General features: G+C 43.0%; 2 protein-coding genes across 8 annotated transcripts in view; both read left to right on the forward strand.

The window, feature by feature from the left end:
• The window catches only part of LOC135498420 (protein-glucosylgalactosylhydroxylysine glucosidase-like), a 36909-nt gene extending 29377 nt beyond the window's left edge, over positions 1–7532 (forward strand). For 5 of the 6 annotated variants that reach the window (XM_064788681.1, XM_064788678.1, XM_064788680.1 and 2 more), the window contains exons 2-10: positions 2299–2430; positions 2969–3207; positions 3450–3675; positions 3980–4173; positions 4497–5138; positions 5270–5497; positions 5723–5967; positions 6141–6453; positions 6642–7532. In XM_064788681.1, coding sequence (XP_064644751.1) covers positions 2303–2430; positions 2969–3207; positions 3450–3675; positions 3980–4173; positions 4497–5138; positions 5270–5497; positions 5723–5967; positions 6141–6453; positions 6642–6856 — 2430 coding nt within the window. In that variant the 5' untranslated portion in view covers positions 2299–2302 and the 3' untranslated portion in view covers positions 6857–7532. Of the gene's footprint in view, positions 1–895; positions 917–2298; positions 2431–2968; positions 3208–3449; positions 3676–3979; positions 4174–4496; positions 5139–5269; positions 5498–5722; positions 5968–6140; positions 6454–6641 lie in introns of those variants that run through there. The other variant, XM_064788683.1, reaches the window with a different exon arrangement.
• Positions 7533–8224: 692 nt separating this feature from the next.
• LOC135498429 (uncharacterized) lies at positions 8225–14217 on the forward strand. 2 transcript variants are annotated; one of them, XM_064788698.1, is made up of 3 exons: positions 8225–8987; positions 9261–9459; positions 12350–14217. In XM_064788698.1, exons 2-3 carry the CDS (start codon positions 9447–9449, stop codon positions 13549–13551), a joined length of 1215 nt encoding a protein of 404 aa, XP_064644768.1. In that variant the 5' UTR covers positions 8225–8987; positions 9261–9446; the 3' UTR covers positions 13552–14217. The 2 variants fall into 2 exon arrangements, with proteins under 2 accessions (XP_064644768.1, XP_064644767.1); XM_064788697.1 differs by lacking the exons at positions 8225–8987; positions 9261–9459 and adding an exon at positions 10494–10721.
• The last annotated feature ends 45 nt before the right edge of the window (positions 14218–14262 follow it).

Consider the following 14262-nt stretch of genomic DNA (forward strand, 5'->3'; position numbering starts at 1 on the left):
GCTGCTCTAAGAAATTTATTTTGCAAGTGATACATACCGCCTTATTTATACATTAAGTATCTTGTGCGGTGTTTCGGATGGACAATTTCAGCTTGATTTGCCCAAACAACCAGTGGACCCTCCTACAATGCCCATCTGTCTTTACCGTATGTTTAGCCTGGGATGGATCCAGAGGTTTCGGCACTCATCGCCTCTCATGGTCGCGGCATGAATATATTAACGTGTACATTCGTGGGGTACATAGATACCTGTTTGAAGTAACTTTAAGTACCAAAATGGCTGCGGAGACTCGTATTATATCAAAGCCAAGAGCGCACGAGGACTATTTGAAGGTACTCAGAAGCGGTGGCAACCTTGCGCATTGTTGGCCACCTGGTAACGCATGCCACCAAATATGTGGAGATAGTTGGGCCAAATACCGACATCCGCAAAGCGAAGTGCATCTGTACGTGATACAAAGTCTTACAAGAAAGCCCAGCCTACGTGTCCCGAATTAGGTATTTTGTATAACTTCGAAATCAAGGCCTGTGTATGTAGGGTCTGGACCTCGATCAGCAGTCGAGGTCCAGTGTGAACATGATAAGAACTCTGAGAATCAAAACATGCAATAATGATAATTAAGTATGATTATAAATTTGTAGAACTTTCCACGTTTAAGCAAAGAAATGTTACTTACAGTTAAATAGTTATCGGATCTCTGAGCTGGCGGCCTCAAAATCACTATTGCATCGCCAGACGCCGATGACAGATTGCCATAACAAGTGAATGTATTGTTTAAGAGCAAACGAAATAATGAGATTTTTTCATCTTCGACGAGAAATTATTCTTTCAGGGAAGAGGATATAGTCTCATAGACAAATAAAAGTACCTCAGTACATGGTAGAGTGATGGTGTACTCCTGATTTGATTATGAGAGGTATGATAACGTACGATGATAAATTGCCATTATCATAAACATACAATCACAAGAGTCGTGGACTTGGACTTCTGGGTCTAATTATGTTACTCTGTAAGAACTTAGTTACATTGTATTAACGTAGGAATTTACCAAAGGCCGTGGCTATTCGTACCGTGACAGGGCCGGCTTGCCTGGCTGGAAGTCAAGGACCCTACCCACACCCGGAGCCAGGAGTAAAGGCACTTCCAACACTCGTCACAAACAAACACCACCTCAATCATGAATTAGGCCTACTTTCCTTACCCACCATCACCCATGTCACCACGGTGCGATCTATTTATTCACTCCGTATTATTCGCACCATCACGGTACGGTACCTTTCACCGTAACGGTGTTTCTGACGGTGCGAATAAGACCGGAAACAATGGCCCCATACACCGTGGCGGTTCGAATAGCCAGTTCCTTTACAAAAACCGTAGCAAAAGCTTTTGCGTAAGTTTTTTGCCGAGAGCAGTTCCAGTCGCCCACGTTCGTGCTTAGGAGCATGCAACCAAGTAGGCTTGAGTGGGTGCTGTAACCGCACTAATAAGCAGACGCTGTGATAACCTAACTCTATCCTCTTGTTTCATCTCTATCTGTACCACACAAACTGTGTGTAAAGAACGCAGGGTTATTATGATAATCGTATGGCGTCTGCGGTTCACTAGTGTTTTAAAGTGATTTCCGATTTTTTTATCAAAATAGCTCAGATTCATAACAAGGACACGTCATCAAGTGGTCCCTGGCTTGATGACAGTTTCATATCTTTTATCATCCACGAACAAGGTTATCCCTTACAGCGATGGGTGCGAACAAACACGAGATATCTATTGTCGTGTCGCTTGACTTTCCGGCGTTGTTCCTCTCATGTCTGACCAAATATTTGAAGAGGTGACAGTTGTCACAATATGTCAATCATAATATGCAGAGGAGTTGTCTATCCGACATGTCAAAGATATCACTTTCCCTTATCAAATTCCAATCAGTTCAGTATTTCCTTTTCAAGATTTTTTCTCCAAAGATACTCGGCTGTAGAAATATTCTACACTTCAACCTTTTTTTCCACAAATTCGACTGCGAAACTACATATCTACGATTTCATGTAGTCTCACTCATCATAGTGACAGACAGTGGTACTTGATCGTCCAGTTTTATAACTGTCTATTCCACACTGGTCATCGTTTCAACAATTTCTCACCACCTGTATCCCTGCCTTGTTCTAACGTGAGTTAATTTCACTTGCTTAGGAAGAGAGAAAATCCCTATCCACTTGGATGAGGTATTTGTTTGACCTGACATCGGCAGAGACGTCTTTGTTTCCGTCTCCTTCCAAAAAAAGTAACTGTTTTCTATCATTTCAGAACCATGAATGTCTTATTACCTCTTGCGTCCATACTTGTGCTGACGTCAGCAGCCCCTGTCATCAATCTTGCCGATGGCACAACAATTTCGAAAGACGAGAGTAACAAGGATTTTCTATTCCTAACAAAAGAGTAAGCATTCAGATTCATGTCTTTGTACTGACAGGTTTTGATTGGTCTCCCATCATCGCAACTGCTTTGATCTCGACGCAGTGCTGTCTTAAATCTTACTCAACCAACTTATGAGCTACTTCATGGCGTAACGTCTTTCAGAGTTACTTCATGGTGTAACGTCTTTCAGAGTTACTTCATGGCGTAACGTCTTTCAGAGTTACTTCATGGCGTAACGTCTTTCAGAGTTACTTCATGGCGTAACGTCTTTCAGAGTTACTTCATGGCGTAACGTCTTTCAGAGTTACTTCATGGCGTAACGTCTTTCAGAGTTACTTCATGACGTATTGTCTTTGAAAGACGTACATGTACTCGACCTTGTTAAACCTTAAATCTGATTACCAATACTTGGATGCAGTTGTTACTTAGAAGAGGTAGGGGGCAATCTTCGAAGAAGGGAAATCAAGTCATGTTGGCCTCGGCGACATGATACTTTTCACTAAATGAAGATACAATCACTCAAACACAGGACTTTTGCAACGAATACTTCTCATTTCAGTCTCCCAAGACACACAAATGGCAGCATCAACTTCCGGTTAATGCCAGAAGTAGGCAACGGCCATATTGGTCACGTGCCATTCTCGGACACGGTATACATGAGCGCCCTTTACAATGGTCAAGGTGGGAACAGCCACAGAGCAAGAATACCAGCCTACTGTGCCTTCGAGATGGACTTTTCAGATTTCAGACTTAATGATGGAGATATTGTAAACCAATATTCACTCAACGTACAAAAAGGTAAGTTCTTTAAGTCGGTTCAAGATACTAGGAATTCTGAATATTGAAGGCACATCATTGTTGTCGAACAGAGAGTTACGAAGCTTTCTTATGTGTGCCGCTTCACTCATATATGTCAACAGTATGTAAGCCGCAAACCTTTCCAATGAATCTTCATCTTCATCAACGTATGTGTTATTGAAACGTCATCAATAACATGTATGTTGCTGATTTGCACTGATTTCCGCCATTTATTCCACCAGGTTTCTTCGAGATGGTGTCCACCATCCGAAGCCGCTACCTAAACATATCGCAGAAAGTCTACGCGCATGCCCACGAGCAGTTTCCACACCTCCTCGTTTACGAGTTGAAGATTTGGCGGATGGAAGGAGGTCAAGCAAACTCTGATATTGACTTTAGAATCAGGTCGTTAGATGGCTCTGTTTCAGAGGACTTGAAACTGCAGTTGGATTCTAAGTACCTTGCAGGGTGAGTACTGTTTTCTTGACTGGAGGTCGCGGAGATTAGTCAACGGTAAAGTGCCGGAGCTTTCTGCTTCGAATGAACAGATGAAGGGATGGCTTGGGTGGCAGAGTTCCACTTTGTTGATTCATAACCATCCTGAGATCAGGCTCTTCTCTCTGCCAGGTCTGTTCCTTAGCATCATATCGTGTGTCGATCTGCGCTCAGCTCACTATGATCGTCTGATGAGTGGCAACACCCTACAAGCACTTAGGCGGATCACTTTCTATGCAACCGCTTGATTTTAATACCTTGATATCTGTCCTTGCAGCGTACATCGATTCGGTACAACAACTGAGGCGGAGAACCCCGACAACAAGCTGCAAGAGATCCACATCTACCACAGTAAGATCCGCCCCTACATGACATTTAGGGCCTCCGACCCTAACCCACTGACAGTGTCATATGTCATGTCCGTGGCCCATTCTGAGGAAGAGGCCAAACGGTTTTATGAATCAAGCTTAGGTAGGTCAGTTTGCGTTCAGTAAGACATCATCAACATCTAGGAATCAGAGAAATTAACCAAGATTTTTCACCCTGATCTGGGTAGCTCCGAATGGAGGGAGCTCTTAGCCAAGGATGAACAGCCAGGGGTCGTGATTCCCTCGGAAGATCTTCGAAACCGACTCTGCACGTTTGAAAATTGCCATACATTACCCATGCATGAGGTTGATGACCACTTGCGAACAATTCCAGTATTACCTCGTTTAGCTCTTCTTGGAGCGCGTAGAATATTAGTTTCTTGTGTTTAATGGAGAGATGTCTATATGCATTCGTGATGCTTTCAGTCCACACATCAACTGCCTACCTCCTCGACCAACACTCAGTCACATGGACAAAGATGTGGGACACAGGGCGGGTGGATGTAGGCGGTAACCTTACTCTCTCCAAGATGGCCTACGCCAGTCTCTACTACCTACTCAGCTCTCTGCCGCTGAAAGATGATGGAGTTGGCGGAATCAGCGCAGGTGGTCTCGCGCACGGCGGATCCGGAAAGGACTACCAAGGGCACGTTACGTGGGAGCAGGATGCATGGATATTTCCAGTCGCGTTGTTACTTTTTCAGGAGAAGGCAAAAGATTTATTGCAGTACCGAATGGACAGGCTTCAAATGGCTAAATACCTTGCCGGGAATATGTCTCTAGGTGGCGCCAGGTATCCATTTGAGAGTGCATACACTGGGATGGATGTTACTCCTGGTGCCTGTGAACTTTGTAAGGCTGCCCCCTGTGAGATCTGCAAAAAGATAAACCAGTATACAGAGCATGTGACAGCCGAGGTTGCGTTGGCAGTGCGACAATACGTCTTGGCAACGAGAGACTTGGCTTGGCTGGCGAAGGAAGGTGGTTTCGATTTCTACAAGAGTTTGGCAACGTACCTCGGCGACAGGGCTACGTACGACAGCAGGAAGAAGACTTACAATATAAACAGTAAGCTATTTTTTATTCTTTGAATGTGATCAGTCTCGCCATTTGAACGAATTCTCAAAAGGATCATTGTAGAATACCAGAGAACAATTCAGTTGTCCACTGTACATCTCAGTCGTACCTTCTCATTACAGATGTCGTCGGTCCCGACATCTACCAGACCAACAAGGAACTCTTGATAGTCAACAACTCCCTGTACACGAACGTGGCCACGAGTATCACTATGGCTTCAGCCGAGTATATCTGGTGTCTGGCGGGCAAGGCGGGAGTCGAGCTGATCCCGACCCAATGGAAGACGTACCTTGCTAGAGTTGCACTGCCACGGTCGGGCACTCTGCTTCTACCGTTTGATGACTACAAAGGTATACTGACTGTAATTAGAAAATAGTTAACAGTGTTCTCTCCGAATGCTTTTCATCGATCCAAGGTGAATGCCATGTCGTGCCTGTGATAGCGTTCAGCCCCATTTTAGCGAGCAATCATCAGTTGAGTTTATAGCTCTGCTGAAGGAGCCTCTGTTTTCTTAAGCCCTAGTACATTGACCAAGTATTACCCCAGCTAAATTGACAACCTTGTCTCATTTGTAGCAAACTCCACGAAGGACAAACTTCTCTTTCCGAGTCCTTTGGCGATAGGCTACCCCCTCGACTTCGTCATCGGACCCCATGCCAGGCGCACCATCATTGAGCACTACAGTACAACCATTGCTGACGATGCCCCAGCCTACACTTGGGCGACACTGGCCACGGGTTGGGCGGAAGTCGGCGAGTTGGAGAAAGCAAAGGATGCATTCCATAAGACATTTGATGGTTTTACCCGGCAGCCATTTTGGGTAAGTGCTATTAGCGCAATTTAAACCAGAAAAAAGATTCGTGAGGGAAAGATTGCTGTTTATGCAAACGAAATATGGCACTAAGAGCTGATAGATTTGGTCCACAGAGGACCATTGGGTGTATTGTTAGCGGATACCCAGTCTTAAACAGAGTAAATGCATGTCTCTTTCAGATCTGGACGGATACCAACGACAAATCCAAAGTTGGTCGCATCAATCATTTGACTGCCATGACCAGCTTCCTGCAGACATTACTCTTCGGCTTCGGCGGCATTCGGATGTATTCGGACCGCCTCGCTTTCAATCCAAGATGTCCAACTCCTGAGGCATCATACATGTCGTTCTCGGGGATCGATTACATGGGCTACTCGTTCGATTTAACATTTGACGAGCAGACCGTTGACTTAACTGTGAAGAAGATGCATCCACGGCGTCTAGTGCAGTTAAAAGTTGGCGATGGAAAGGAGTTGAAAAACTTTACAATGGGTGAGTTGTCGACAGTACTAGTAATGAAGGTGCTGAACAATTCTACTTATTTGTAGTCTGCAAATGGATTCATCTCAGCTATTAAGTAGTTTTGGAAAGATATCGTAGCTGCTCATATGGCCCTGAATTGTTTTAAATTGTTGATGTTAAAATTTTGCGTGTCTATTTCAATGCAAATATTGTTTCAGGCAAGAGTATACATTTTCCGCGGCAGCCGTTCTCCTTCCATCTGCTCGCTGAAGACAAGTGCGGACTACCAAATGTGTCACCGGCAGACAACGCCGTAGAGCCAACTGCCAACGAACAAGTCCTCGGCGTCGGGGCAGCTCAAAGAAATCTGCCAACATTGTTATCAATATTTATAACTATTTTCCTGACAGTAAAATTGACGTATGTACTGTAAAGCGCATGCTAGCTTTCATAATAAAATGTATGGTTGGGGAAGATTTGAGAACAAACGGATCGGAGAAGATAGGTTCATGGCTTGAATGCCGCTTTTGACTATTGTACCTCGACATGAAATGTCTAAAATATCCGCGTTTGCCGACTGTTGCATATCGATTCCGTATCGATCACAACTCAATCTCAACACATCTGGATAACTACAGTCGATGAACACGGGTGGTTGGGGGTACACTGGCGTTATATATTGTGTTGTACAAGCTTTCTCTTGGAGGAAACTGCAATGATAGTGCTTGAACCAGAACATTAAGAACACTTAGGAACGGTTATATGACAGTCGCCATACTTGTATCAGATATCAAAATCGACCGGAGAACGCACAATCGTTTCCATTTCCAGCGTTCTTTTTTGTACTTGACAACACCGATGAGATTTTGTGCTGAGCGATTTTCCTAACATTTGTATATAATGTATGTATGTATATATAGTATGTTTGCTAAATTATGACCATATGAGTAGAATAGAAATGTGAAGTGACGTATTAATGAATCTTTGAATGTAGGATCATATTTGAAGATTTTGAACAGTAGGCCTAATGACTTTGCTGGAGTAATGTGATCTAGGTATGCTTTGAAAGAAAATTTGCAAAAACTAACAATAAAATGTGTATTTGAAAAGTGTGTGTCTTTGTGTAATTTTTGTTTTCTTCTGACTGTATTTTGCTCCCTTTCAACCAACACTCCGCCCGATATTGACCACGCCAAGTGAAACTAAATGGCCGCATAACCGGACGATTTGAATCCGAATCGTTGTGATCTGCTTTTATAATCGCTGCAATATGCGACGAAGAAATCTCGCCTGCGGGTAAACCTTTAATCGCTGGGTATTGTGTATTGGTCGCAGGTCGCTGCAAACTCCGATTCTTGGCTGATATAAATGCCAGAACCAGGCGGATTATTCTCTGATGACACCAATATCTCGCCCATCGGTATTGTACCTCTGGCATTGGCTAAGAAGATAATTGGCTATAGAATCTCGAGAACCTGGGTTTTTTTTCATTTCCCTTCCAGTTTTCCCAAATGAATCATGTATGCCCCAACACAATATTTTCAAAACTATTGTTCGCAGCAGACGATGGGGACGATATCGTAAATACACTTGGCGGTAAAACTAAAAAAATTGATTGGTCCGACAATGGATTAAAATGAACTCGTGCAATATTGATGACACTTGTAGATATACCTCTTGTTACCAGGGGAACGACAAGCTTGCCTAAGGCAACTGTATTAACGAATGCTTTAAAACGAGACGTTTATTGATAGAGTGGAAGCTATTTCATTAAATGATTCATGTGGCTTGTACTAAATGTGAATGAAGCCCGCACCTTCAGAGGAAAGTCCGTGTTCGTCAATCTTGCCCCGCAAACTTCGGACCCCATTTCCCCCTCGGACACCGTTACACCTGGATGAAATTGGAGGGGAGGCTAAGGACGGAGTTCCACTGATAGTTCAGAATTGTGTCCATGCATCTATGGGAAGGATTAAAACTGCGCCCAATAAGAAGGCGCGACTGAGTGTGAACTACGCATTAAATTTCGGGCTCGATTACGGGTCGATAGGAACAGCTTGCATTGGAGAATCAATGAAGTAGAAGGAAAAAAAGATCGGCCAATATTGCGCAAGTATGGGCAGATCAGCTTCCCACAAAATGAAGTGTATGCTGCAATTCTGTTTTATATGTGTGAGTCCTACAATACCGTTCAAACATGTCATATTATACGATAACTGACATGACTGATAGTCAGCTGCTCTTTTCCCAAGACCATGCTGGAACGAGGCGGCCAAGGTAGCCCGCTCTTAACCCATCAATCATCTTACTCACGATGGATAAGGATATGTCTGTCTCCTTCTACAACACAATAGAAACCAGGACCAACTTTTTTGACGGTGTTTGAGGGGAAGAATGATTTATCAGATTGAGTTATATTTACTTGTCAGAAAAGAAAACCAGTGAGGAGCTACCGCTGCATATAAATATGAACTAACTGTTCTATCATTAGCTCAATATACGAACACTACCAGCCATAGTATTTGCATAGCCTGAATGTCGTTTACCATCCGAGGCCTACAAAGGTAAGCAACGCTGAATATGCTGTAGAACTGCATAAATTAAAGCCACCGAATGAATATGTCATTAGAGAGTGGGATATAATGTTACAGAATGACTTTGTTTTCGCGCTGTGCCACTTAATGCAAGTTTTACCGTATTCTTATCTACAGTTCACTGGTCATGGTCTCGCTCAGCGCAAGTGCAACTGCATCCACATTATCATCAGTGCGGAGACCTTTGATAAAATCTACTGATGGTATTCTTGCTGAGGGCAAAATCGATTTTTATCTTTCCAGCTGATTCAAGTATGCTATGTAACATGGTGATGGTAACAGTGTACTTATTGTGATTTCAATAGGGCCAATGACGGCGTTGTCTTTTCACCAGCATGTCACAGCGGATCAAGTTAATGATCAAGGAGCTACAGACTTGAAACAGAATATATGTAGTAATCTTGTATAAGTATATGAACGATAGGAAAGATGCTATTATTGAGTAAGTAACAGTTTTGTTAGTTTGATTCGAGTTTTCGTCTAGTTTGCTTATTGTATCTATCCAAAAATGCATGGTCAAGGGCCTAACCACCTGGGCCTAACGACCTCGCCCGCCGAGCGATGAATAAAAATTTTGAAATATTTGAAATATTTTAATCAGCCAGTGCTCGATTGGTATGTCAGCCATATTGAATCTAATGTACGTGAGCACCCAGTATATAGATATCAGGAAATAAACAAGTTTTTGGCCAATCGATTTTGCCATACTTCCAATAAGTTGCATTGTGGCAGGTGTAGACAGAAAAAGCTGTGGAAATTATTTTCGATTCATTCGTTACAAACTGCATGTCATTGAGCATGAATCAATTACAACACACACGGATCCACCTTTCCGGTAAGCTGCATTTCTCCGCATAACTTTTATCTATGCATTTCCTTTTTGAGCGAGTCTTCGCACTTTGACAGCAGTTGATTTATCAACATATATCGGATGATTCAGAAAAGAACGGCTTTGTCTTTGAAGGGGTACAATGAATTTCTTTCTGAGACTGCAATTGACACAGAGAAAGTATCTAAAATGTGTGCACAGTTTAATAGGATAAAGTAACATCAATATCTCCGGAACACTTTAACATGGTGGTTATTGTATTTTACACGACCAAAAACGTCCATTAGCGACCATGATGTGTCAAATACTTTATCCGAGGTGCGTTCATATTTCGGACACGCTTTGTGCTACGAACTGTTAGAAATGCAACTTTAAAGACAGGGCTTTTTTCGAGTAACCCGAAATGTCTATAGTTTATCCATGAACGATGTTGCGTTACCGATAATTTTAGAACATGAGGTGTGAAGCAATGTCACACCACCATTTCACATGTTTCAATCTGATAGAAAATAATCTACCCCGACAAGCTCGGGACATTTCCCAACTGGTTTCGTCATCCGAATTGAGTGCGGGTTGGCCCAATTAGCCTTCCATTAGCCTGACCTCGTTCCCGCATCAGAATCAAATATGGCGGAATCATAACAAACCAAATCAAGAGTTAAGAGTGCTTTTATCTCCGACATGACCAGGATATTTATATTGCAATTGCACAAATCTAATCATTTGGATTGAATTGGCCATCATTATGTATGTGGCACAATAACCCAAAGTGAAACTGAGTTGCATAGTGTGTACATGACAAGGTCTTGCATGGAGGATGCTGTCCGCACGATGTGAAGGAATGCGACGACTAAACAGAAGTTACCGCCTTACAGGTAAGCTATGCATGCAAAGAACAGGACATGTACCTTTCGAACCAAGTAAAGTCTGTCTTCTCAGTTGCTGCTTGGAGCAATGACATTTTTCAAAGTTGGAGTCGGCGCTGGGAGCAAAGACATTTGAAGCTGCGTGCTTGTGTCCTTGCATGGCGTATAGATCGCTGTCTAGTTCAGTAGTTGGTGCATCATTGCTGACATCATCATTAGGACCCTTGAACATGTGTTTCATGCGGCGGACAATCATCTGAAGGTCTTGGTGTGCCGTCATCTCTCACTACGGCTCCTACTCGGTCCAAACGTTGATGATGACAATCGTCTGTCATCCTTATCTTTCACAATGGGCACCTGCGTTTATGAATCTTTATCTGTTAGGCATTCTGTGATGACTCTTTAATGTTATCAACAGCAACAGCTGCTGCCTGAAGTAATGTAACAGCCACCATGTAATAACAAGTGCAACCACTGTTCAAGCATTACCACGCTCGTTTTCGCTACTTCCATTAGATCTGTCTTGAATGAGAGCCTTGTTACCTGCGGTGTACCGGTATATGCTTGAGCAGGAATGAACCCAATCCAAGCTAGATGGCTTGCGATGAACACCACCACTCGCCTAGGCCAATAACACCAAGTGGCATGTAACCGTATAGTTGCATGCAAAAATGCCCATCCTGCACTGGCGTACAAAATACTCCACAGAGATGAATTGCTCCTGCTCCAATTTACAGCGAACGTTAAGGAGGAAAACGAAATGAAACACCCGCAATCAGGCCCGTGGTTGCATAAACTTATTTTATCAAGCCACCGGTAGGGAGACGGAGTACATTGATGCAATAGTCTACAGCCACAAAATCGCGAAACTTTTTCCCTCAGAGTGAAACCAAATCATTCAGGAGTTAAAATGAAAAATATCTTACGCGGACCATAAGATATATAGCATTTTTGCTGACAAAGCCAATGACTAAGGTCAATGTTAAGAGCAGACATGAAAAAGCACATTATCTAAATTGTTAATATCCGCCATATCCTTCCTCCTATCTACATCTGATGACTCAATTTGGAACACTTCAGAACCCGTGACACTTCCTTAGACCATAGAAAGCATACTTGAAGAACACTCCCGAAAAAAAATGAGCAGAGACATCGTGTTTTTATTGCAGGTGTTGCTTTTATGAGCGATATAAATATTAAACCTTTTGAGGGAGTATGAGTCTGTTCGTCACATCTGTTGCCACAAGCTGCTATGCTTGTCAACTATTGTTTACCGAACAGTACAGAAGAAAAAACAAATGAGTTATAAATTCTGAGCCGTGGCTGGCTTCTTCTGAGAGCGTTTGGCGAGACTTCTTCCAGTCCCAGTAGTTTTTTGGTTACTCAAAGTACTCGCGAGCACGATTGGCGGGTAGCGGAAGTATCATCAAACGACTCATACCACTCCCATCGCTGGAGCTAAGTTAAGTTGTTCAGCACAGCGAGAGAAAAAACGCTCTTGACCGTATTTGCAGTTGTGATTTCAGTCATGAGTAATAGCGGTTGGCAAGGTTTAAGACGATTGCCAACCTCTAACCAGTGATACTTCATTGATGTGTTGGTTTTCTCTAATCTCGACCTTCTTCTTCTCGTTTCAGGATTGTGCTCCACGCGCAAGACATACGCTCTCTTAGGGATTGGAATATTGGTATGCGTGTTAGTCGCCTACTTTCGGATCGGTGACGAAGTGCGTACAATTAGGAATGACTTCACAAACTTTGCTAAGCTGGAGCAACGAGGTGCAAAGGCGCTGAAACTTCTTAAAGGGAACGACCCGGACAAGGCGACAACGGAATCGGACAGGTTACAGTCTTTTATAGCGACAAATATGCCGCTTGCAGCAATGGTAACAAAGAAACCTACGATCGGTAAAATAGAAACGACGTCGACAACAATAGCTACATCAACATCTGTTAGAACGGAAAAAACAAGCACAGCAACGGCAAAGACGACGACAACAACAACGGCAAAGACGACGACAACAACTACCAACATACCAACAACAACGTCAAAGCAACAATACATGAATACCGTAGCACAGACCATGCAAAGGCGAGGCATGAGCCAAGCAGAGAGGATAATTGCCTTGGATCTTCTAAAAGTGATCATCAAAGTTGCTAAAAGACTTGGTCTGGTCCATTTCATTTTCGGGGGGACGATGGTTGGAAGTTGGAGGAATCACGGAATCATTCCCTGGGACGATGATATTGATTTATCCTTCAATGCTTCAGATAAGAATCGGTTGAGGGAGGGTATCGCTGCACTTGGCAGCCCCTACAAGTGTAATGATGGATCAGCCAGAATCAAAATGTGGTCCGACTCCTCCACCATCCAGTCTCCATACTCTTGGAAGTGGCCTTACATCGACGTCATCTTCTTTGAGAACAATGAGACTCATCTTTGGGAGAAGGCAGGAGAGTTCCGAAGCACTAAATACAAAATGGCCGATGTCTTCCCATTGCATGAACGGCCCTTTGAACAATTGTGGGTGAACGCACCCCACAACATCGTAGCCATGTACTTGCTCTATTTCGGACAGCCTGATTGGTGTACAACCTGGTGGTATGTCCATAAGTTTGAAAAAGGCGGTAAAATGATTGGGTTTAACTGCAAGGAGTTGGCACCATATTTCCCATTTGTTCACAGAGATATAGTGAATGGGACAATGAGAGAGACACTCAAGTTACTGGACGTAGTCGTCAGTTCAGTCATGGTGCCCGGCGAGCCAGTCGAACATATTACAGCGCCTTATGGGTTTAGAGCACTCGATGTGACCAGCACTAAAAAAAGTAAACGTTAAATTTATTTGCTGGATATGATTCATACTGATTTCATCACATTGATAGCTACCGGGCCCAGGCAGGCAGGACGAACATTTGGCCTGGGTTATGTCCCTTATAATGAAATGAACAAACAACAAACTAGAGGGTGACACTTTCCAATCTTTATTTGATATATTCAAGACAAATTTAGGTATTCGGCTTCACACTGGTGACTTGATCTGTCGTGTCAAAATCACTAACATGCTTTACACCACATGGTATTTCCTAAGAGATACAAAACGCATTGATAACATCATTCGTCCCAGGAATCACTCTATGCCAGGGCATTAAAATCTGTTGCACCTGTTAATCCTGATTTGTCAGGACTCTATCTTGGTCCAGTACTTTCTTCCAATACTTGCCAACAAGGCCCATCTTTCATTTCGGTCAGTCAAAATATGAGTTTGGGTGTTGGAGCTACTTGAGGTTTCCTGGCAATAACATGATAACGCTTATGGTCAATCTGAATGCAAGGTCGTTACGCCTTTAAAATCAGAAGAGGCAATACAGCAAACTTTAGACTTTAGAAACATCACCAACCACCTCAACGCATGCCGCATCAAACATCGCACATGGTCTCCAAGTAATAAATATCATCAGGATAACATATTTCATGTATTAAATGCTTCATATAGCCAAAATTACTATCTTTTTTGTTTCATTACTTCCACATGGGACATTTCTTATTT

The sequence above is a fragment of the Lineus longissimus genome, chromosome 13 (assembly GCF_910592395.1).
Source record: "Lineus longissimus chromosome 13, tnLinLong1.2, whole genome shotgun sequence".
Classification (NCBI taxonomy): domain Eukaryota; kingdom Metazoa; phylum Nemertea; class Pilidiophora; order Heteronemertea; family Lineidae; genus Lineus; species Lineus longissimus.

Coding starts and splice junctions, on each gene's coding strand:
- LOC135498429 (XM_064788697.1), top strand. CDS start 10,664: ATGCTGTCCGCACGATGTGAAGGAATGCGACGACTAAACAGAAGTTAC. Junction 10,722..12,349: donor CAGAAGTTACCGCCTTACAG/GTAAGCTATGCA, acceptor TTCTCGTTTCAG/GATTGTGCTCCACGCGCAAG.